This window comes from Triticum urartu, chromosome 7A (genome assembly GCF_056163025.1).
Source record: "Triticum urartu cultivar PI428250 chromosome 7A, HENAU_Tu73, whole genome shotgun sequence".
NCBI classification, from domain to species: domain Eukaryota; kingdom Viridiplantae; phylum Streptophyta; class Magnoliopsida; order Poales; family Poaceae; genus Triticum; species Triticum urartu.
In genome coordinates, this window is record NC_141879.1 from 146,841,080 (window position 1) to 146,858,882 (window position 17,803).

The 17,803-nt window shown below is 45.8% G+C and overlaps 2 protein-coding genes across 2 annotated transcripts; both read left to right on the forward strand.

Annotated features, from left to right (window-relative positions):
• Positions 1 to 1,948: 1,948 nt before the first annotated feature.
• LOC125520106 (bZIP transcription factor 46) lies at positions 1,949 to 6,762 on the forward strand. The gene is made up of 4 exons (XM_087538175.1): positions 1,949 to 3,169; positions 3,788 to 3,859; positions 4,582 to 4,611; positions 6,392 to 6,762. Exons 1-4 carry the CDS (start codon positions 2,312 to 2,314, stop codon positions 6,470 to 6,472), a joined length of 1,041 nt encoding a protein of 346 aa, XP_087394301.1. The 5' UTR covers positions 1,949 to 2,311; the 3' UTR covers positions 6,473 to 6,762.
• Positions 6,763 to 11,455: 4,693 nt separating this feature from the next.
• LOC125523313 (galactoside 2-alpha-L-fucosyltransferase) lies at positions 11,456 to 13,417 on the forward strand. The gene is made up of 2 exons (XM_048688360.2): positions 11,456 to 11,779; positions 11,924 to 13,417. The coding sequence occupies exons 1-2, from the start codon at positions 11,545 to 11,547 to the stop codon at positions 13,375 to 13,377; spliced, it is 1,689 nt and encodes a 562-aa protein (XP_048544317.2). The 5' UTR covers positions 11,456 to 11,544; the 3' UTR covers positions 13,378 to 13,417.
• Positions 13,418 to 17,803: the final 4,386 nt, after the last annotated feature.

Here is a 17,803-nt window from a genome sequence, read left to right on the forward strand (position 1 = left end):
TGACATAATCACATAGTATAACCGACAAGTATTGGGTCGATTCAATATGATCATTCTTCTAACGCCATACCGTCAATGTTGTTTTAGGACTATCATTACACTCAACAATGTCCTAAGATCCGAAAAAGTTGATCACTAACAACACTTGAGACGGTCTTAGAGGCGAGACCGATAACCTATTGTTTACCGTTTATCATTTCACACGTGCTTATGAGTTTTCCATTGAATCACTTATTCCAGGATCATAGCAGTTATAGCATGAAATATAAACTCTTAATTATGAATAATAAAAATATAGTAATACAATATTATTGCCTCTAGGGCATATTTCCAACAATTGCTACATGCCTTTTTTATTGTCTTCAAGCTTTGTAACTAAACACCACCACATTAAAATTTTCTTGGAAAATTGTAGCATGAAAGTTAAGAGGTATTCTTCCAAGGCGACTTGATTACCGCCATTAGCTCATGGCGATCTCATGTTGACGTGCATGGCATTCAACATGTCGCACAAAATTGTTGACACATCATATTGATTTCCTATACTTTTACTTCAACTACATTTAGTGAACTATATATGCTTTGAGCAGACAGAAAATAGTTGTAATATCCAAATATTTTTCACACTTACACCATTGGTACCCCCCATTGACGGTTCTACATTTTTTTGAGGGCAACACAGTAGATTTCATTGCTCAATAGGAAGATTTACAGGAATGGTGTTTGGATCATAGGGCAGATCCGACCAAGTATGTCTACCTGCTGCAAAGAGAGCGAAAATCTAGCTAGATTGTGTGCTTCAGTGTTACAAGTTCTACCTTCAAACACAAAACTACAAGAAATAAAATCAACCATCCATTGTGTGATCTCCCTAATCATGACCCCATGCACAACTTCGGTCTTCATGAATATCATCAAGTATTGATCTGCAATCTGAGGCAGCATATAACCTTTGAACTCCCGGATCAACAGCGAGTTAGGGCCTCCCGACACGCAATGGCCTCAAGCGTTGTTGGTTCAGTTATCCCCTGGATCACAAAAGAAGACAGTCTTAAATATGTTCCATGATCATCTCGGCACACTACCGAAGTTGTTCCCCGGCCTAGTGGCACATCTTGAAGCCCATGTTGGGTCGACTGGACGGGCCAAACAGAAGGGGATTGCTTGTGGGCCCGTGTTCCAAGGCCCAAGAGTAAATGTGTTGTATAGAAAATCCCGTGAGCTGGGCGGGCCATAGCACGGGCTGGCCCTAACATAGCTCAGCCCCCGGATGTGTCGGCACTGTTGTATTCGGAAGATTAGATCTGACTGCATGCTCCATTTGCAAAAGTCGTCTATTACAGCCAAACCAATCTACAAGATAAATCATCACGAGGGACTGCGCGCCTCTGTCGCTCCTCTTGCGTGACGCCAACCCATCTGGAACGACGCGCCGAAAGTCAGAGGATTTCATGTCTATCCTGGTGTGCTCCAGAAGGATCGCTTACGCATAACCTTCCGTTTCAACTTTCCTGCATTATCTATCTACAAAGCTACAACGGACGCCTCATCGCCGTCCGTTTCGACCCCCTGCATTATCTATCCGCAAACCTACAACGGTGCCCCATTGCCGCCTGCTTTCGCGCTCAATTAAACTAGCCCACAGTATGCGGCTTTGCCACGTGATTCACGCGCACGTCTCCGTCGCAATTCGGCGGGGATAATAAGATAAGAAAAAAATGAGATAAAACCCCTTTAATCAACAAGAGGGGGCAGTTTATTTTCCGCAATAAATTTTTTCCCAAGAAAACCCATGGCAGCCCTGAATTTCTATTTTCGGTGTAGAGCTGGTGTGTGCGCGGAGCGGAATGACTGTCCGGTGGGGGCAGTAACCCAATCCTCTGACCGGCTTGTCGCGCTCCGGCGGCAGCCACTTTAATGGCCCCGAGGCGACACCTGTCCCTCCCCCCACCTCGCCGCCGCGATCGCCTCCCGCAAAGCCGCACCAACTCCGCAGCAACACGCCCCCCGATGCTCCCCTCCCGCCCGCTCCGCCTTGTTTTCTAAACCAAAAATCTCGCCTTTCTGTAAAACTAGATTTCCCCTTGCTAATTCGGGTATTATACCGCCGGCTAATCACACTCCACCCGCTGTCGCCCGCCCCCTTGTTTATAAGCCCAGCCCCCCCTCCCTTGCCTTCTTTGTCGGTCGCCTTTGTGGGATAGAGTCGCCGAGAGAGACCGCCGGAGGAATTTTCGCTGCTGGTGGTGCGGGAGAGGGAGGGATCTTGGGGGAATTCGGTGTGGGGGTTGTGGTGTGAGGAGGAGGAGGGATGGAGATGCCGGGAGGGAGCGGCGGGGCCGGCGTGCTGGCCAGGCAGGGGTCGATCTACTCGCTGACGTTCGACGAGTTCCAGAGCGCGCTCGGCGGCGCCGGCAAGGACTTCGGGTCCATGAACATGGACGAGCTGCTCCGCAACATCTGGACGGCCGAGGAGTCCAACGCCATCGCGGCCACCCTGACGCCGGCCACCACGGCCGCCCCGGCGTCCAATGTCGACGCCCTGCCCCAGCCGCCGCCGCCGCAGCCGCTGCAGCCGCAGCAGCAGGCCATCCTGCGCCAGGGCTCCATGACGCTGCCCCGCACGCTCAGCCAGATGACGGTCGACGAGGTCTGGCGCGACATCATGGGCTTCTGCGACGAGGAGCCGCCGGCGCCCCCCGCGCCGGCGCCGGCCCAGGCTCAGGCTCAGGCTCAGGCGGAGGCCCAGGCGCAGCGGCAGCAGACCCTGGGGCGGATGACGCTGGAGGAGTTCCTGGTGCGCGCCGGCGTGGTGCGGGAGGACATGGGGGGCCAGACCATTGTCGTGCCGGCGCGGGCGCAGGCTCTGTTCCCTCAGGGCAATGTGGTCGCGCCGGCCATGCAGGTGGCGAACGGGGTGGTGCACGGAGTCGTCGGGCAGGGGCCTGGCGTGGCGATGACGGTGGCGGCGCCGACGACGCCGGGCGTGCTGAACGGGTTCGGCAAGATGGAGGGCGGGGATCTCTCGTCGCTGTCGCCGGTGCCGTATCCCTTCGACACCGTGACGAGGGCCAGGAAGGGGCCTACCGTCGAGAAGGTGGTCGAGAGGAGGCAGAGGCGCATGATCAAGAACCGGGAGTCCGCCGCCAGGTCCCGCCAGAGGAAGCAGGTGAAGCTCTCGTTCTTCAACCATACGCATTTTGCTTAACTAATCTGAAATATTATCTGAACCCGAACCCAGGTTCACAGGGTGTCTATATCGGGTATGCCCCTCGGTCATGTTGTGTACTTTATTCGTTGATGTGATCTGACATTTCCATTTTAGCTGCTAGATAATAGTTTATCCCTGAGTAGCCCCTGCAAATAGCAAGTTGGAGTTGTTAAACATTGTGAAACCCAAGATGAGGAGAATCTATGTGGATCGTCATTCAAGTTGACCCTCTCAGATTCAGCAATGGATAACTTTGTTCATTTCGGAAATGAAGTTTTGGCATTGCAGCATTGTGGGTCTTCTCATCTCTTCAATCTACTATCGATATGGTAGGGAGGAGGATGAGAAGCATAGTTACTTTCCGGTGAATTTTGTCTTAGGCTAAGCAGGTGGCATTGTATGCCTCTTTATGCACCATTTCTACATAGCCTGTAAAATTCTATGTTGTGAGCACAGCAAGCTCTAATTGATAGCACTGACCTTGGCGAATAGTTTCAGATGATTCCATTAATTGTTGTCATTTAACCATATCACAGTTTGTGTACACTTAACTTTGAACCTTCTGATGTATTGCAGGCTTATATAATGGAGTTGGAAGCCGAGGTTGCAAAACTGAAGGAGAACAATGAGGCATTGCAGAAAAAACAGGTATACTTAAAATTTCTTTAATGGCTATATGCACATTGTTTATTTACTAACCTTGCAATTCTAATCAGTTAGTAGACTTAGTTGATTTCTTGACTCCAGACAGTTCTAATATTTCTTGCTGCAATTGCCATATTTGTCTGGTTGTTTGGTAGTATCATCTATGCTTTTTTAGTTCTCCCCGAATGATGCTTATTGCTGTCACGAGTCATGATTGTTGTCACAACCAGCATTTTTGTAATGTTTGGTCGTTCTGCATCGTTGGAGGCTGCATAAAAATTATCCTTTTAAGTTTAAATATTCGGGTGTTAAATCAATTTTGTAACATTGTTGTTTCGGTTATCATGCCTTGCAAAATTTGCTACTTGTACTCATCTTTGGTGCATTCAACTGTTTTTACTAGCAGATTGTTATCTGTTGACTATGAAATATACACTCCACGCTGTATCATATTTTGTGTGATTAATGTAACTTGAGGTTCCCTATGTTTCACATGCATGTCTTGCGTTATCTATATGTTGTTATCACATTTTAAACATTTTAGTTACACTCCTTTGATTTGAGAAAATGAATGAACATTTTAGTTAGTTTAACTTCAACATAAAGTTGTGGACTTTACAGTTTAGATCTGCTGGTTACATTAAGTTATCATACGTTTTCCTTCTGAATTTCTGATAAACGCTTTAAGGAGCTATATTCACTTTCGTTATGCTTTTAATATGCAGGTGGAAATGCTACAGAAGCAAAAGGATGAGGTAATACCATTTGCAGAAAATATTTCTTGTTACTAATATACATTGCGTTTGGCCTTATTATTGTGGAAGTAGTACCATGCAGTACTGTTATTTACACCCCATTCTGATCACTAATTCTATTCGTCTATTTGGATTTATCACTGCTGCAAACTACAGTTCTGTTGGTTGATTTGCAAAAGAGTGCATGATGGTTTTCCATAGGTTCATGTATCTAGCCTGTTTTCCATAAGTACATTGTTCATACTAAGGCGTAAGGTGCCCACACAATGACAGTGGTATTAGTCATGCATGCATAGCTGCATACATTCAAAAGCTTTTATATATAAAATATGCATGTCTGCTCAACTTGTTATTCTAGGACTTCGAGTCTGGCTGGCTGTGAGTTGGATTAGAAAGATACTTGTTTCAATATACTGGTTTTATATATATTACTAGTTATCGGCAACTTATAAAATAGTTGCCAAAGTAAGCCTGGGGAAAATCATTTGATGTAGCATCAAGAAATGTGGAGATGACTAATTGGATTTCAATCTGGGGTTAGGAAAATGTTTCTAAGTGACTCGGATTATAATACAATAATCCCTTATTGGTCATTGGTTCTGTTCTTAGCCTTAAACTCAGTTTTTCCAGTAACTGGTGAGGGTACCTAGTTTGAGAATATGCCCAATATACAGCCTATTAAATGGACATAGTTTTCATATCTTGGGCGATTGTCAGTTGCACTCTTCTGATGTCAACTACTACCCTTTGCCTTGGTGGTTCTGTTTAAGAATCAAAAGTTATATTGCCATTATCTAGGAGTATTAAGAGATTGTAGGACTTAGGTTACAACTGAACATTTGAAATAAACCATGGTTCCCAAGTTCCATAAACCTGGGCACAAAGAAGCCAAGAGAGCCATGCTCGAATAAAATGTCAGTGCTTTTTGGCTGGGCCTCATCTAGCAAAGGATATATGAACTGTCAACTCTTATTTGATGCCACCTTAGATCTCAAGCTTGCAAGAAACACTGAAGATAAGAAAAATCCTAACGTCACTTGTTTGGAAACAGGAGTATGCTTCTGTATTTGTACATCATGTGTAACAAAAAAACTAAAAAACACAAACTATGAACCATTCTAATCTGGAGATTAAAACTAACATTCTCCATATGTTCTGTTTGGTGATAATTACATCCGGCTATGATCCGCCCAAACTCCACCAAGTTAGAGCTACTTGTCAGCAGCATAGCATTTGGTGTGATTTTTTTAACAAGTGATGTGCACAGGCGTGCAAATCTCAGATTTCATAGGAAGCCAAAATATTATTTGTCTGTCCTATGATTCTCCCTGAAGTAGTACTGTGTTGTAGATAATTTAGGTCTATTGTTTCACTATATGCTTTCTGTGTAACCTACCGGAACTGAGAAAATGTCCAAAAGCACAATGTTTGTCATGACGTGTAGAAGATTTTGGAGTTTTACAAGGCAAAGATATTTTGGTTGGTCCTGTAAGAGATGGATGATGAGTATGGCAGAGATAGTTTAGACTTTAGAGGACTCTAGAATTAGATACAGTGACATTTTTAGGGAAGATTTCTACCATAAAGTATTTTGCTGTTGAGGATTTGGCTTTTGCCACATGGCGACACTAAATGGAGATCCAGCAGAGCCTCCTCATAGCATAAGCTTTCATAAACTTATTCGTCATATGATTTTTCTGTAGCTTCCGCTTTAATTCGAAAAGAGGTCTCTTTTGACACCCTGTCGCTCACCCAGTTCACTTGTGAATGGATTTTGCAGGTTATAGAGAGGATCGAAAAGCAGCTTGGACCAAAGGCAAAGAGGTTTTGCTTGCGACGAACGCTGACCGGTCCGTGGTAGCCCGAAGCTCAATACAACCTTGACAGCAGCTGGAGTATCTGGCTTCCTTAGATGAACAACCAGTGTACATATCAGCCGAGGCCGGAGTCTCCAGCTGCCCCCGTAGACCCCCGCTTTCCTGCTGCTCCTGTGGCGATCGTTCGGTTTATTTAGTTGTTGGTTCCTGGGTGACAATCTAAGTCCTAGGTCTCTCTAGCTTTGCCGTTTCCAAAATGAACAAAAAGCAAAGTATCTAATCTGTTTAACGCCCTATCTATTCGCGTGTGGCGAGGTCGTCATGCGTGCCGTTTTATGCCGTTGCTGGACGCAGAAGTGCGGCCGCTGTGCGTGCTGCTGAGTTGTGATACCCCGTTCTGTGACGGCATTTGGTTTCGCTGACCTTGGCTGTGGGTTCAGTTTACAGTTGCCGTTTTATGGATGATGTCGCAATGCAGGAGGTTCCTGGGTTTGAGCTTGCAGTCCACTTTCTGGGCGACGCTGCTGCTCGATGCGCGCGTGGTGTCGCTGCTGTGATGATTGAGTGATGTCTCGTGGGCTGTTGGGTGATGGTGTGGGTGCCGAAGATTGCACGCTGCACATCCTTCTTTGTTGGTTGCAACATAACATTGATGTTACTAGCTGCTTTGCCGTGGAGGTCAGTTAAGGGCACTCACGCACGGACCACACCAGTTGGCCTGTGCCTGTGCTTTTATTATTATTTTTTTTCGAAACGGAGGCAAAGATTGCCTCATCTATTAATTAAGCAGAAGAGAATTGCCCAGTGAATTACGGAAAACCGGGCGAAAACCGACTGTGCTTTTATTATGAAGGAGGTGATGGGCGGCGCCACCGGCTGGGCGGGGACCGGAGTTGGGTTCAAGCTGGGGGCGGCGAACGATAGCCCGGTTGCGCCGTTAGAGCAAATATAATAGAAGGGTGATGTAAGCAGGCTATAGGGATTTAAATATTGCTTTCTTGTGAAGAAATATAAGAGCGTTTGATCTTATATTTCTTTAGGGGGGAAGTATATTTTTATTTTGTTGGAAGAGAGAGAATTTTGTGTAAGTGTTATGTGTTGCTGAAGATAATTGGGATTCCTGACCCATGACATGATTCTCAGTCTCCCGTCCTACACTAGCTTAGTTGCTTGCACGCCACTACATGTAGCGCTTTTTCGCCATGAATCATGGGCCATGATACTGTCATCAATCTATCTGCTACGGAGGAAGACTGGTAGCAGTCGAGGAACCCAACAAACTGCTTCAAGCTCGGAGGGACTGTTCAGAGCTACACGAGTGTTTCAGAGCTGCGGCCGAAGTCGTGTCCAATTTGGCAGCACCTCTCTATCTCTCTCAGCCTCTCAAGAAAAGATACACGAACTCAAACAGAGGACTCGGATGGGCAGGGCAGTGTGTGGGGGGCAACATTACAGAAGCTAGCAGTTTTTTTTTGGGTCAAAGTACATTACAAATAGTTAACAAAGTATTGAATATACATATAAATGCTCTTGTGCCTCAAAAGTGAAAATTGTGATGTATTTTATTTTGTTTCCTTGTTTTTCATGTGTGCGATACATATTAATTAGCTCGTTACTTATTACTTCCTCCGGTCCTTTTTACTTCGCGTATTAGATTTAGGTCAAGTCAAATTTTACAAAGTTTGACCAAATATATACTAAAAATATCAACATCTACCGTATCAAATATATATTCCATGAAACTAGATTTTATAATGAATCTAACAATATTGATTTGGCATTATAAATATTGATACATATTTCTATTAGCTTAATCAAAGTAGAGATGCTTTGACTTCAGACAAAACTTATATGCAGGCTAAAAAGGACCGGAGGGAGTATAAATTGGTCCAAACCATGGTAAGTCAGGTGTTCGCGGTTGTGCGGGAGGGTGTGGAACCATGGCGACTCTACCTCTTTAGTTGAGAAGGAGGGTTCAACCATGGTGAATTATTGCTTATTTCTATTTTTTCATCTTTTTTTGAGACAATTCTATTTTTCATATGTGCGGGACTGGTAGGCTGATCCCCCAACCTCTCCCTTGCAGCACACTCTGATTTAAAAGCAGCAGGCCAAGGGAACGAACCAAACGCACAAGTGCCAGGCAAGCCTGGCCAGGCAAAATTTCACATCGTCCTAGGCTGTATCCAGGCAGCCATTTTTCCAGGCATGCAAACAAACAGGCCCATAGTGCTAGTTTAAGGCATTTCCCGTGCGTGACGTTTGCACCACAACTTAAGCATCTTTTAACATGTCACATCTTTTAACATAGTAGTCTAAGTTACTCCCCACTGTGGCTAGTCTAAGGCAAGGGGCCACATGAAGTGTAAAGTTTTAGTTTCCGAAACTTAAATTTTCGTTGTTCGCCCGTTCCAAGTTTCAGCGGTTGAAACTTAGCAAAGTTTCAAAAATTCATCAGAACATGTTCAAAATTGAACTTATTTGAAAGCCCTCATCAAAAGAAACACGAATACACAATTGAAACTTAATTTAGATTTGGTTCAAAAGATATAAAAATTTGAAAGTCAAAAGCAAAAATAATAATTTGAGGTTGCGTGCCCCGCTCCTACGCGCCACTAATCCCCTCCCAAGTATATCAAGGAGGAAATAAACATAGAGGAAAATTCCTACATGTATACATTGAAAACTGATATAGAACAGCGGCATGAAAAAATATGATAAAGGGGATAAAAAGAGACTAGGGTGACATGAAATAGGAGAAAAGATCAATGGAGGTGTGAAAAAGACATTATAAGGAAAAATACCTTAATAATGGCGCAAAAAATAGTATCGAGACTGACGAAATAGGTGAGAAAAATACCTTAAATAGCTGCGCAAGAATGGTATATGGAGAGGCGGGGGATCAAACCCCGTGCCTCCCGCATGCAAAGCGGGCGCTCTACCATTTGAGCTACATCCCTTCGCTTGTATTCACTGTGTAAATACTCGTAATCAAAAGTTAGACACTGTCCTACTTCTGCGACGCGAAGACTAACCTCCATGGGCCAATGTTTTATGAGCGGCCCACAGCCCACTTGTGTACGCCTGATGGCCCTTGCAGGTTTAACCATTGGCCTCCACAAAAATTGTCCAGCGTGGAGCGTTCAGCGAGGTTGGAGAGTCCTTCTCAAAAAAAAAAGAAGCAAGGTTGGAGAGTCATATTAGTCCCACCTCGGCGTGGACGGAAGGTCCCATTAAATCCCTGGTGATTATAGACAATGCCACAAATATTTTGGAGACCAGAAGAATTCATTTACTATTTTTCATAAATAGGATAGCATTTAAAAATGCTGAATTAGTGCTGTTATGATTGCTAATGCTCATCTTTGCACAAAAGTGATGTTGTGTTCCTTAACAAATAATTGTTATGGAATTTTTGACAAGTGATGAACATTTTTCCAGCAACTTTTGAGCAACTTCAAACTTCACTTGAATTTGAATTGACTGGAATTTCAAATGGGATATTGATCAAAGGTGATGAAGCACTGTTTGGAAAAATGATTAGTTTGATCATAGAGGGTTACTGTAGCATGACACTGGGGGTGTTACAATACCCCTAGCAAGGAATTAACAAATCATTTAATCAAAATCTGATTGACATGCACTTGCATTGACCAAGGTTATTTCTCTCGTTCTCGTTTTTTTTACCTTTGGGGTCGGTGAAACCGGCAACTGCGAATCTTGGAAATTTCAGTTTTTCTTTTCATCTCAAACTAATCAAACAAACTTTCAATTCAAAAAAAATCACAACCAAAATATATAATATTTAACCTTTAACATACGCAAAGTTGCCATTGATCAAGTTGTTAGTGCAAACTGCAAAGACTTTCCATCTCAAGGTCCTTGTTCAAAACCTCCTTATCGCACTCCCGACACCTTTTTTAGCTGCGAGCACGACTGTGGTACATTGCAATGCACCATTTTCATGTTTAGGGCATGTTCAAATCTCCTCTAGCTTCTCAAAACTTCACAAACTCAGCTTCTCACTCCAAGCAGCGATGAAAAATCTGTTCGGCTCGGTTTGCAGCCTTTGTCGTAAGTACCTACATGCAAATGTGGTCGGCTGAATTTTCTGTTTGAGATGTTAATTCATGTTATGGATATAAATCATAGGTACCCTTTCTGTGATGATATTCAGAAAACATTAAGCTGATATAGTTGTCTCACAATAATATGAACAGTCTTGCTAAATTTCAGTCAATTGAGACCTCGTTCTGTCTAAGTCAGTGCTATATTTGTGAGGTCTTACATTGAGATTTATCTGTGCAAATTTTTCCGTTTAGTTTTCTTTTTTTCTTTTCTTTTTCACATGTTATGTCACTTGACTAAGACTTGGTTAATTCTCAGTCGGAGTTGGCTGAGATCTAGCCACATCCTTTTTTGTATTTGGCCTCAGAATTTATGCATTCGTTTTCACAATTTTTATAGAAAGAAATACGACAACTCTCGATTTCTTTCATTCCCATTCCCATTTTCATCTTTCATCTACTTGGCTTATTTGGTCGCCCAGTTGACCTCTCTCGCAGTCTCCAGCAAAGCCATCAACGGATGCGCGCGTGCACCATGTGCTCAAATTCACCGGCCGGGCACCGGCGGATGCGCTAATTAATGAATCGTAGATTGCATCGAACTACCAGTATGTACTCTACATCGAACGTCGTCGGTGGAGCGCAATGTCGCAGCGCTTCCATCGATCTGTCAATTTAACAACTGATTCTCTCCAACGAAGTGAGCAAACGATCACCCGCAAAAAAAAAAAAAAAAAAAAAGAAGTGAGCAAACGATGGAACCAGCCCAATGGGCCAGCTACACGCATCTACCTACCACTGCACCGTTAACCAACTAGGCCAACATGGTCACTCTGGCGCCAAGTCTAGCAAAAAATTGTTCTTTTTGGGACGGTCAACTCATCATCTTTCTCAAGTAGAGTAGTACAGATCTGAGCAAGAAATCTACGTACACACGATCTACTGTAGTATTGCTTAATTACAGTGCAAACACTGGTTTGTTAACCAAGAGACGGTTCCCTCAAGGTCACATAGCTAGGAAGCCACTGCAGGAGAAAGCTAAACCCAAGATGGACAAGAAATGCAGCGGAGAGGAGTCGAACTGGCTGGAGGTCGAGGAGGCCGCGCGTTGCACGGGGAAGAAGGCGCCCATCGTCAACCCCAGGCGATGGAGCTCCGCGGCGAATGCCATGGCGGTGGCCTTGATCATGACGATCCCGCCCATCCTTTTCATCTTCAGTGGCCGCCTCGACGCGCCGGCGGTGTGGATCAAATCCACCGTGGCCGGATTAGGAGCGCGAGGAGGTAATTGCAGTCTGCGTTTACTGCTTGTGCAAGTGTATTTTTTCATCAGTTTGGTTCTTTCATGCTACGAATGCTCGTGGTTGCACTAGCAGCACCTAGTCTTTTTTTGGTGTTACTTTGCCTCAAATTCTGATCCACCTGCAGCAGAATCGTCCAAGAAATTAGACGTGCTTCTGGGGGGCCTTCTCCTCCCAGGATTCGACGAGCAATCCTGCGCCAGCCGGTACCAGTCCGTCTACTACCGCAAGAACATGACACGCTCGCCGACGCCGTATCTCATCGACCGGCTGCGGCGACAGGAGGCGCTGCAGCGGCGCTGCGGTCCGGGCACCGACGCGTACCGGAGAGCCTCCGACAGGCTGAAATCCGGGGTGAAAGACGTGGACACCGTCGACGGCTGCAGCTACCTCGTGCTGCTGTCCTACCGGGGCCTCGGCAACCGGATACTCGCCGCGGCCTCGGCCTTCCTCTACGCCGTGCTCACCGACCGCGTGCTGCTCGTCGACCGGGGGAAGACCATGGGCGACCTCTTCTGCGAGCCCTTCCCGGGGACGACGTGGCTGCTGCCACTCGACTTCCCGCTCCAGGGCTACAAGGACTTCGGCGAGGACGCGGCGGAGAGCTACGGCAACGTGACGCTGCGCAACGAGACCGGCGGGTCGTCGGAGCACCGGTTCGTGTACATGCACCTCGACCACGCCGCGTCCGTCGAGAACAAGCTCGCCTACTGCGACGACCACCGGCAGTTCCTCCACCGGGTGCAGTGGGTGGTCATGAGGACGGACGGCTACATCGCGCCCATCCTCTTCCTCAACCCGGCGTACCAGCAGGAGCTCCACCGGATGTTCCCCCGGAAAGACTCCGTCTTCTACATCGTCTCGCGGTATCTTCTCCACCCGACGAACGACGTCTGGGGCATGGTCACGCGCTTCTACGACTCCTACCTCAAGAGCGCCGACGAGCGGCTGGGCATTCAGATCAGGGTCTTTGTCAAGGACGACAAGCCGGTGCAGCACATCTTGGATCAGATCCTCGCGTGCACCTCTCAAGAGCGTCTCCTGCCGGGGGTGCTGCCGAGCGCCGGAGGAGCACCGCCTCCGCCAGCCGGCGCGCGGTCCAAGGCCGTCCTCGTGACGGGCCTCAACGGGTGGTACCACGACAGCATCCGGGAGATGTACTGGCGGTCGGCGAGCGCCAACGGGGAGGTGGTGAGCGTGCACCAGCCGAGCCGCGAGGAGCACCAGCGCATGTTCCACCGGATGCAAGACATGAAGGCGCTGGCCGAGATGTACCTGCTGAGCATGACCGACAAGATCGTCACCAGCGGCTGGTCGACGTTCGGGTACGTCGGCACCGCTCTCGGAGGGCTCACGCCATACATCATGATCAAGCCGGAGGACGAGCAGGTGCCCGACCCGCCGTGCAGACGGGCCATGTCCATGGAGCCGTGTGCTCAGGGGCCGCCGTACTTCGAGTGCACGAGGAAAGAGGTCGACAAACTCCTCGACACGGGTAATCTGGTGCCTCATGTCCGGGCCTGCGAAGACATGTCTTGGGGTCTGAAGCTCATTGAGCCGATCTCCGAGAAGGATGTGTAGAATTTTCGGTCACAGTTTACGCCGTATATCTCTATTATTAAAGAAGGATCGAACTCTTCGATCCCCCAGCTCAGAACCATCGCTTGAGCAGGCCAAAATCCAACGCCAACTCAGCCCACATACGAGATCCACAGCCAAAAAGCACAGGGCTCAATCCACGGACGAGGTCACCCAACAAAAAAACAGTTCGACAACCCACGACGAGGCCCATCGACCAAAAAACAAACCACCTACGAGCTCCATCGAACCGCGAACGCACGTCGTCAGGGAGAGAAACGCCAGTTATTTTTCGCGTACGAGCTCCATCAACTCGCGAACGCACAGCGCCGAGGAGATCAAACGCCAGCGCACAGGAGCTCCATCGACTCGCGAACGCACGCCGCCAGGAAGTCACCGTCCGGCCATGTCTTACGACGCCAAGGAGGCATGAGACCTCCATCGACCCGCCCGCACACGCCACCAGGAAGTCGCCGTTCAGCCACGTCGTACGCACGCGAGCTGTGCGAGCTGCAGCCTCCGCCGCTGCCATCGCCGGGAAGTCGCCTCTGCTGTTGCCATCAACCTCTGATCGCCCTCATCATCCAAAATCCAAGATCCAACCGTCCCAAGGTAACCCAGTCGCACAACCCACCGTCGGAAGCCAACTCACGCATACCCATCTCCCTCACCACCGTACTTCTTCCCAATCGTAGCCGCCGATCTAGGCAAACCAAGCTTCTTGACTTGGTTCAGTTTTTTTTGGGCCAATCTGGTTTACTTGCATGGACGAAATCCTTTCCTCTCTTTACTTAACTCACTCATGATCCAACTCTTGTATAAAATAGGGTACAAGACATAGGTAAAGATTGTTGAAGGTAGAATACATAGGTACACATTGTATGGTGCTGAATATTCTGTACTTTTTCCTATAAATACAACAACGATGTACAAGATGTGCATATATAAGAAGGTCTTCTTAGATGTAGTTATATGGCATACAAATGAGTCTTGCATGTGATTGTGATAGGATGCTGGGTTTGTGAAGTGTGAGCAGTGGCCAACACATATATTCCTCATGTGATTTTGATAGCTTGGTGAGGAGCACGATGTGGGAGGGCGACCTGCAGGAGCGTCGCATCGGTGGCAGCGACAGACGACGACGACCCAGGTAATCTCCCTTACATTTGCACCCCATCTTCTCCCTATATCATGCACTCCCGCACCGGAGCAAAGGAAAAGTGTAACAGAAATTAGAGAGTTGGAGGGTTCTCAGATTATCAGAGATTCAAAAGCCCCAAGGATAAATTTGGAGCTGCAAATGTGCCATATATTTCTTGAAATATTCACATCATTTATTGTGACTGATTTTTCTTTTTGAAGGAAGCAGGGACTAATTACAATTGTATGTAATCTTGATATATAGGTACACCAACAGAGGTTGTTGGATGTCAACTGCTAATCACAACATCTTTGTATTTACTACAAACTCTATTTTTCTTTGATTTACTAGCATTTTGATGGAAAAGAAAATACAATATTTGGTTTCCAATGGTATCAATTTGTGTCACTGTTGTTGTATTCCATCTTGACTAGAGATTATGCTAGAATGAGTGAACTGCTACCATCCGACAATGTGAAGGTGAGACTTGTTTCTTTCCATTTTAGGTGTTATGTAAAAATTATCATGACAAGCAAAATTTGAAACTGGACAGTCTTTTATTCGTGCAACTGAAATATGTGTGTACGATGCCTTTTTGAATTGCCATGAAACTTGTACTAAGCGTCTATGAAAAAAATGCCTTTTCTGCTGAGTAGTATCAACCAAATCCAAAAATAGTAATTGGAAATTATAAGTACTTCACGAATTCTCAAGTGTGCAACCAACTGTATCAAGTAGGAACTCGATGCTTGATTTGCAAAATTATCAAGTTTGTTCCATCAATGTAGATTGTGTTGAAGGTTTCTTGTTTGTGGCTTAGATTTTTGAATTTTTCACAAGTTCAGTAGCAAACATGCGTGTACAAAAGTGTTTAGATGGCTGTTTGGATCAGTGCATGTCCATGTAGATGTATCACTTAGCTTTGTGGTTTTAAATGCACGTGTGGAATGAGCTGTTTAGATATGAAGACCAATTTTAATTAACATGTGTATTTAGAAATTCTCCTGTAATTTGAGAAATCTTCAGAAGAATCGGTCTGACTATGTAATTAGAGACGCCATAATGAGCCGATGTTACACGCAAGATATTGAGGTAGTAGGCATGGAAATTTTATTGTTACTAAGCACTGATGTGTTACAAAATGCTATGTTTCCAGATTGTTATGCATTATTTCTCAATAACTGTACCAAGCATACTTAGTGGTTGAGAAAGTAGTTGTGTTTTGGATTATCTACATTTTTTTCTCTGAAAGTGTGGAAATATATTACTATTTGATAAGAAAAAACAGGGCATAGTTTAATAGGCTAAAGTCATCTTGCTGATTGCAGTTATCAAGCATATTGTGCAAGATTTCAAGTACAAACTTGGGCCATTGGACATAGGAGGGGTTAATGCTTACTGATTTGTGTTAAATGTCGTGTGAGCAGATTTGACTTTGTGATGATCACTATGTCAACTTATGCCTGCCACAATTCCTCATGTTATAAATCTAATTTATGCTTCTTGAGTATGCTGGGATCAGACCTAAAGCGGATAAAAACTACTTTATTGGTTGTCTCTCGCTTCAATGTTGGTTCCTCTACTCAGACTAGCATGGCTGGTGTTGTACCCGTTGAGATGCACAACGCTCCATCGCAACTACACAAGTGACCGCACATTCTGTTTTCCTTGATGCTGATATAACGAAGGGAAAGATTGCTAGAATTAACGAAGAATGAAACAGACGAACCAGGCCTCCGGTCAGATTGAGGGAAGGTGTTGCAGGTTTCAAAACACATTGAGAAGTGTAGAGGAGATAAAGAGAATTAGGCTCGCGGAGAAAGCCGAAGGAAGGGTCGAGGCGATGGGTACAATGGGACTAATGGAGGAATGAGTTGGATGACGAGTACAACAAAGAGGAATGGAGCTGAAGGTGGCATGACGACCAGATTGTGAAGGAGAGCAAGATGATATTGGTGTTTGCTGAGTCAATAGTGTGTACATAACTATCCTGTAGCATTACTATTTTGTTAAATTTGTAAGAGTGAGACTGAAAATTCAATTTGGCCCTCGGGCACCTATGCTCTTGCTTCCAATTTTCAAAATTTCCATTTGTAAAAAAACGCTAGAAAATTCACACTATAGTAATCTGCATGTTTGTTGAGCCTATAAATCTTCATAAAATAATTGAAATTAATGTAGTTTGTGCAAAAATAAAGGGTTGGTCGTATTTCTACATATTTTGATTTGCATTTCGTTCACTTGTGCTTGTTATTATTTTTAACCTTTTGATTCTCCGGATGAGTATTTGTGGCCTGCACCGGGAGTGCCCTAAGAGCAAAAAGGTTGGGTTTGTACAAGATAATATTTGTTTGAACACACTCATAACCTGTGTGCGACATACATGATGTAACTTATAGTGATGATTCGACAAATATCTCTCTGTCTAAGTTTGTTATATATCCCGTGGCAACGCACGGGCATTCGACTAGTCCTTGCTAGTTGTCTAATGTTCTTTTAGCAGGGTGTGGAGAGGGAAGAGCCGCAAATAAAAAATGCAAGTCATGATACTCTCTTCGATCCGTATTATATGGATCGGAGGGAGTACACTTTATGCAAGTTTCACATATGTCTAAGTGACCAAGAAGCCAAAACTACCTGAGTGATTCGTCTATTTCACTACCGGATCAACGCACTACAGGCCCGTCGGCATAGGCCCCTCTCCCATCGGCATAGATCTAAGCCGACAACGTAGATAACGTGAGCGTAGTCTTGTCAGACCGTCAGCATAGGGGCCTATGCCAACGGCGTCCGTACGGCCATCGGCACAGTGTGACCGTCGGCGTAGTTTTCCACGGGACGGCCGTTGACGGCGCAGTCACCGCGCGAGTCGAATCACGGTCTGCCACGTGGCAGAGATAAGTCGACGGCCTGGCCATCAGCATAGGGCCAAGTCTAAGCCGACGGCCAGGCCGTCGGCTTATCCCTGCGATGTGGCGGCCCTAGAATGCTCCTGGGTGAACAGGTATGCCGATGGGTGCCGTCGGCTTAGCTTGCCACGTGGCACCCCCTGGGCGTTCCTGGGCGAAGGACTATGCCGTCGGCTTAGGTTTTGATCTATGCCAATGGCTAGCCGTCGGCATAGCCCTGCCACATGGCGGCTCCTGGTTCACTAGTTCCGTTCGGTTTTCTTATATGCCCTGTTTTGTCCATTTTCATTCAAATTCACAGCAAATTGACTCATATATGACAGATATAGATATATAACAGATCACAACAAGATCATCATCATCTAAAGATCATCAAGAT

Coding starts and splice junctions, on each gene's coding strand:
- LOC125520106 (XM_087538175.1), top strand. CDS start 2,312: ATGGAGATGCCGGGAGGGAGCGGCGGGGCCGGCGTGCTGGCCAGGCAG. Junction 3,170..3,787: donor GGTCCCGCCAGAGGAAGCAG/GTGAAGCTCTCG, acceptor GATGTATTGCAG/GCTTATATAATGGAGTTGGA. Junction 4,612..6,391: donor TACAGAAGCAAAAGGATGAG/GTAATACCATTT, acceptor TGGATTTTGCAG/GTTATAGAGAGGATCGAAAA.
- LOC125523313 (XM_048688360.2), top strand. CDS start 11,545: ATGGACAAGAAATGCAGCGGAGAGGAGTCGAACTGGCTGGAGGTCGAG. Junction 11,780..11,923: donor CGGATTAGGAGCGCGAGGAG/GTAATTGCAGTC, acceptor ATCCACCTGCAG/CAGAATCGTCCAAGAAATTA.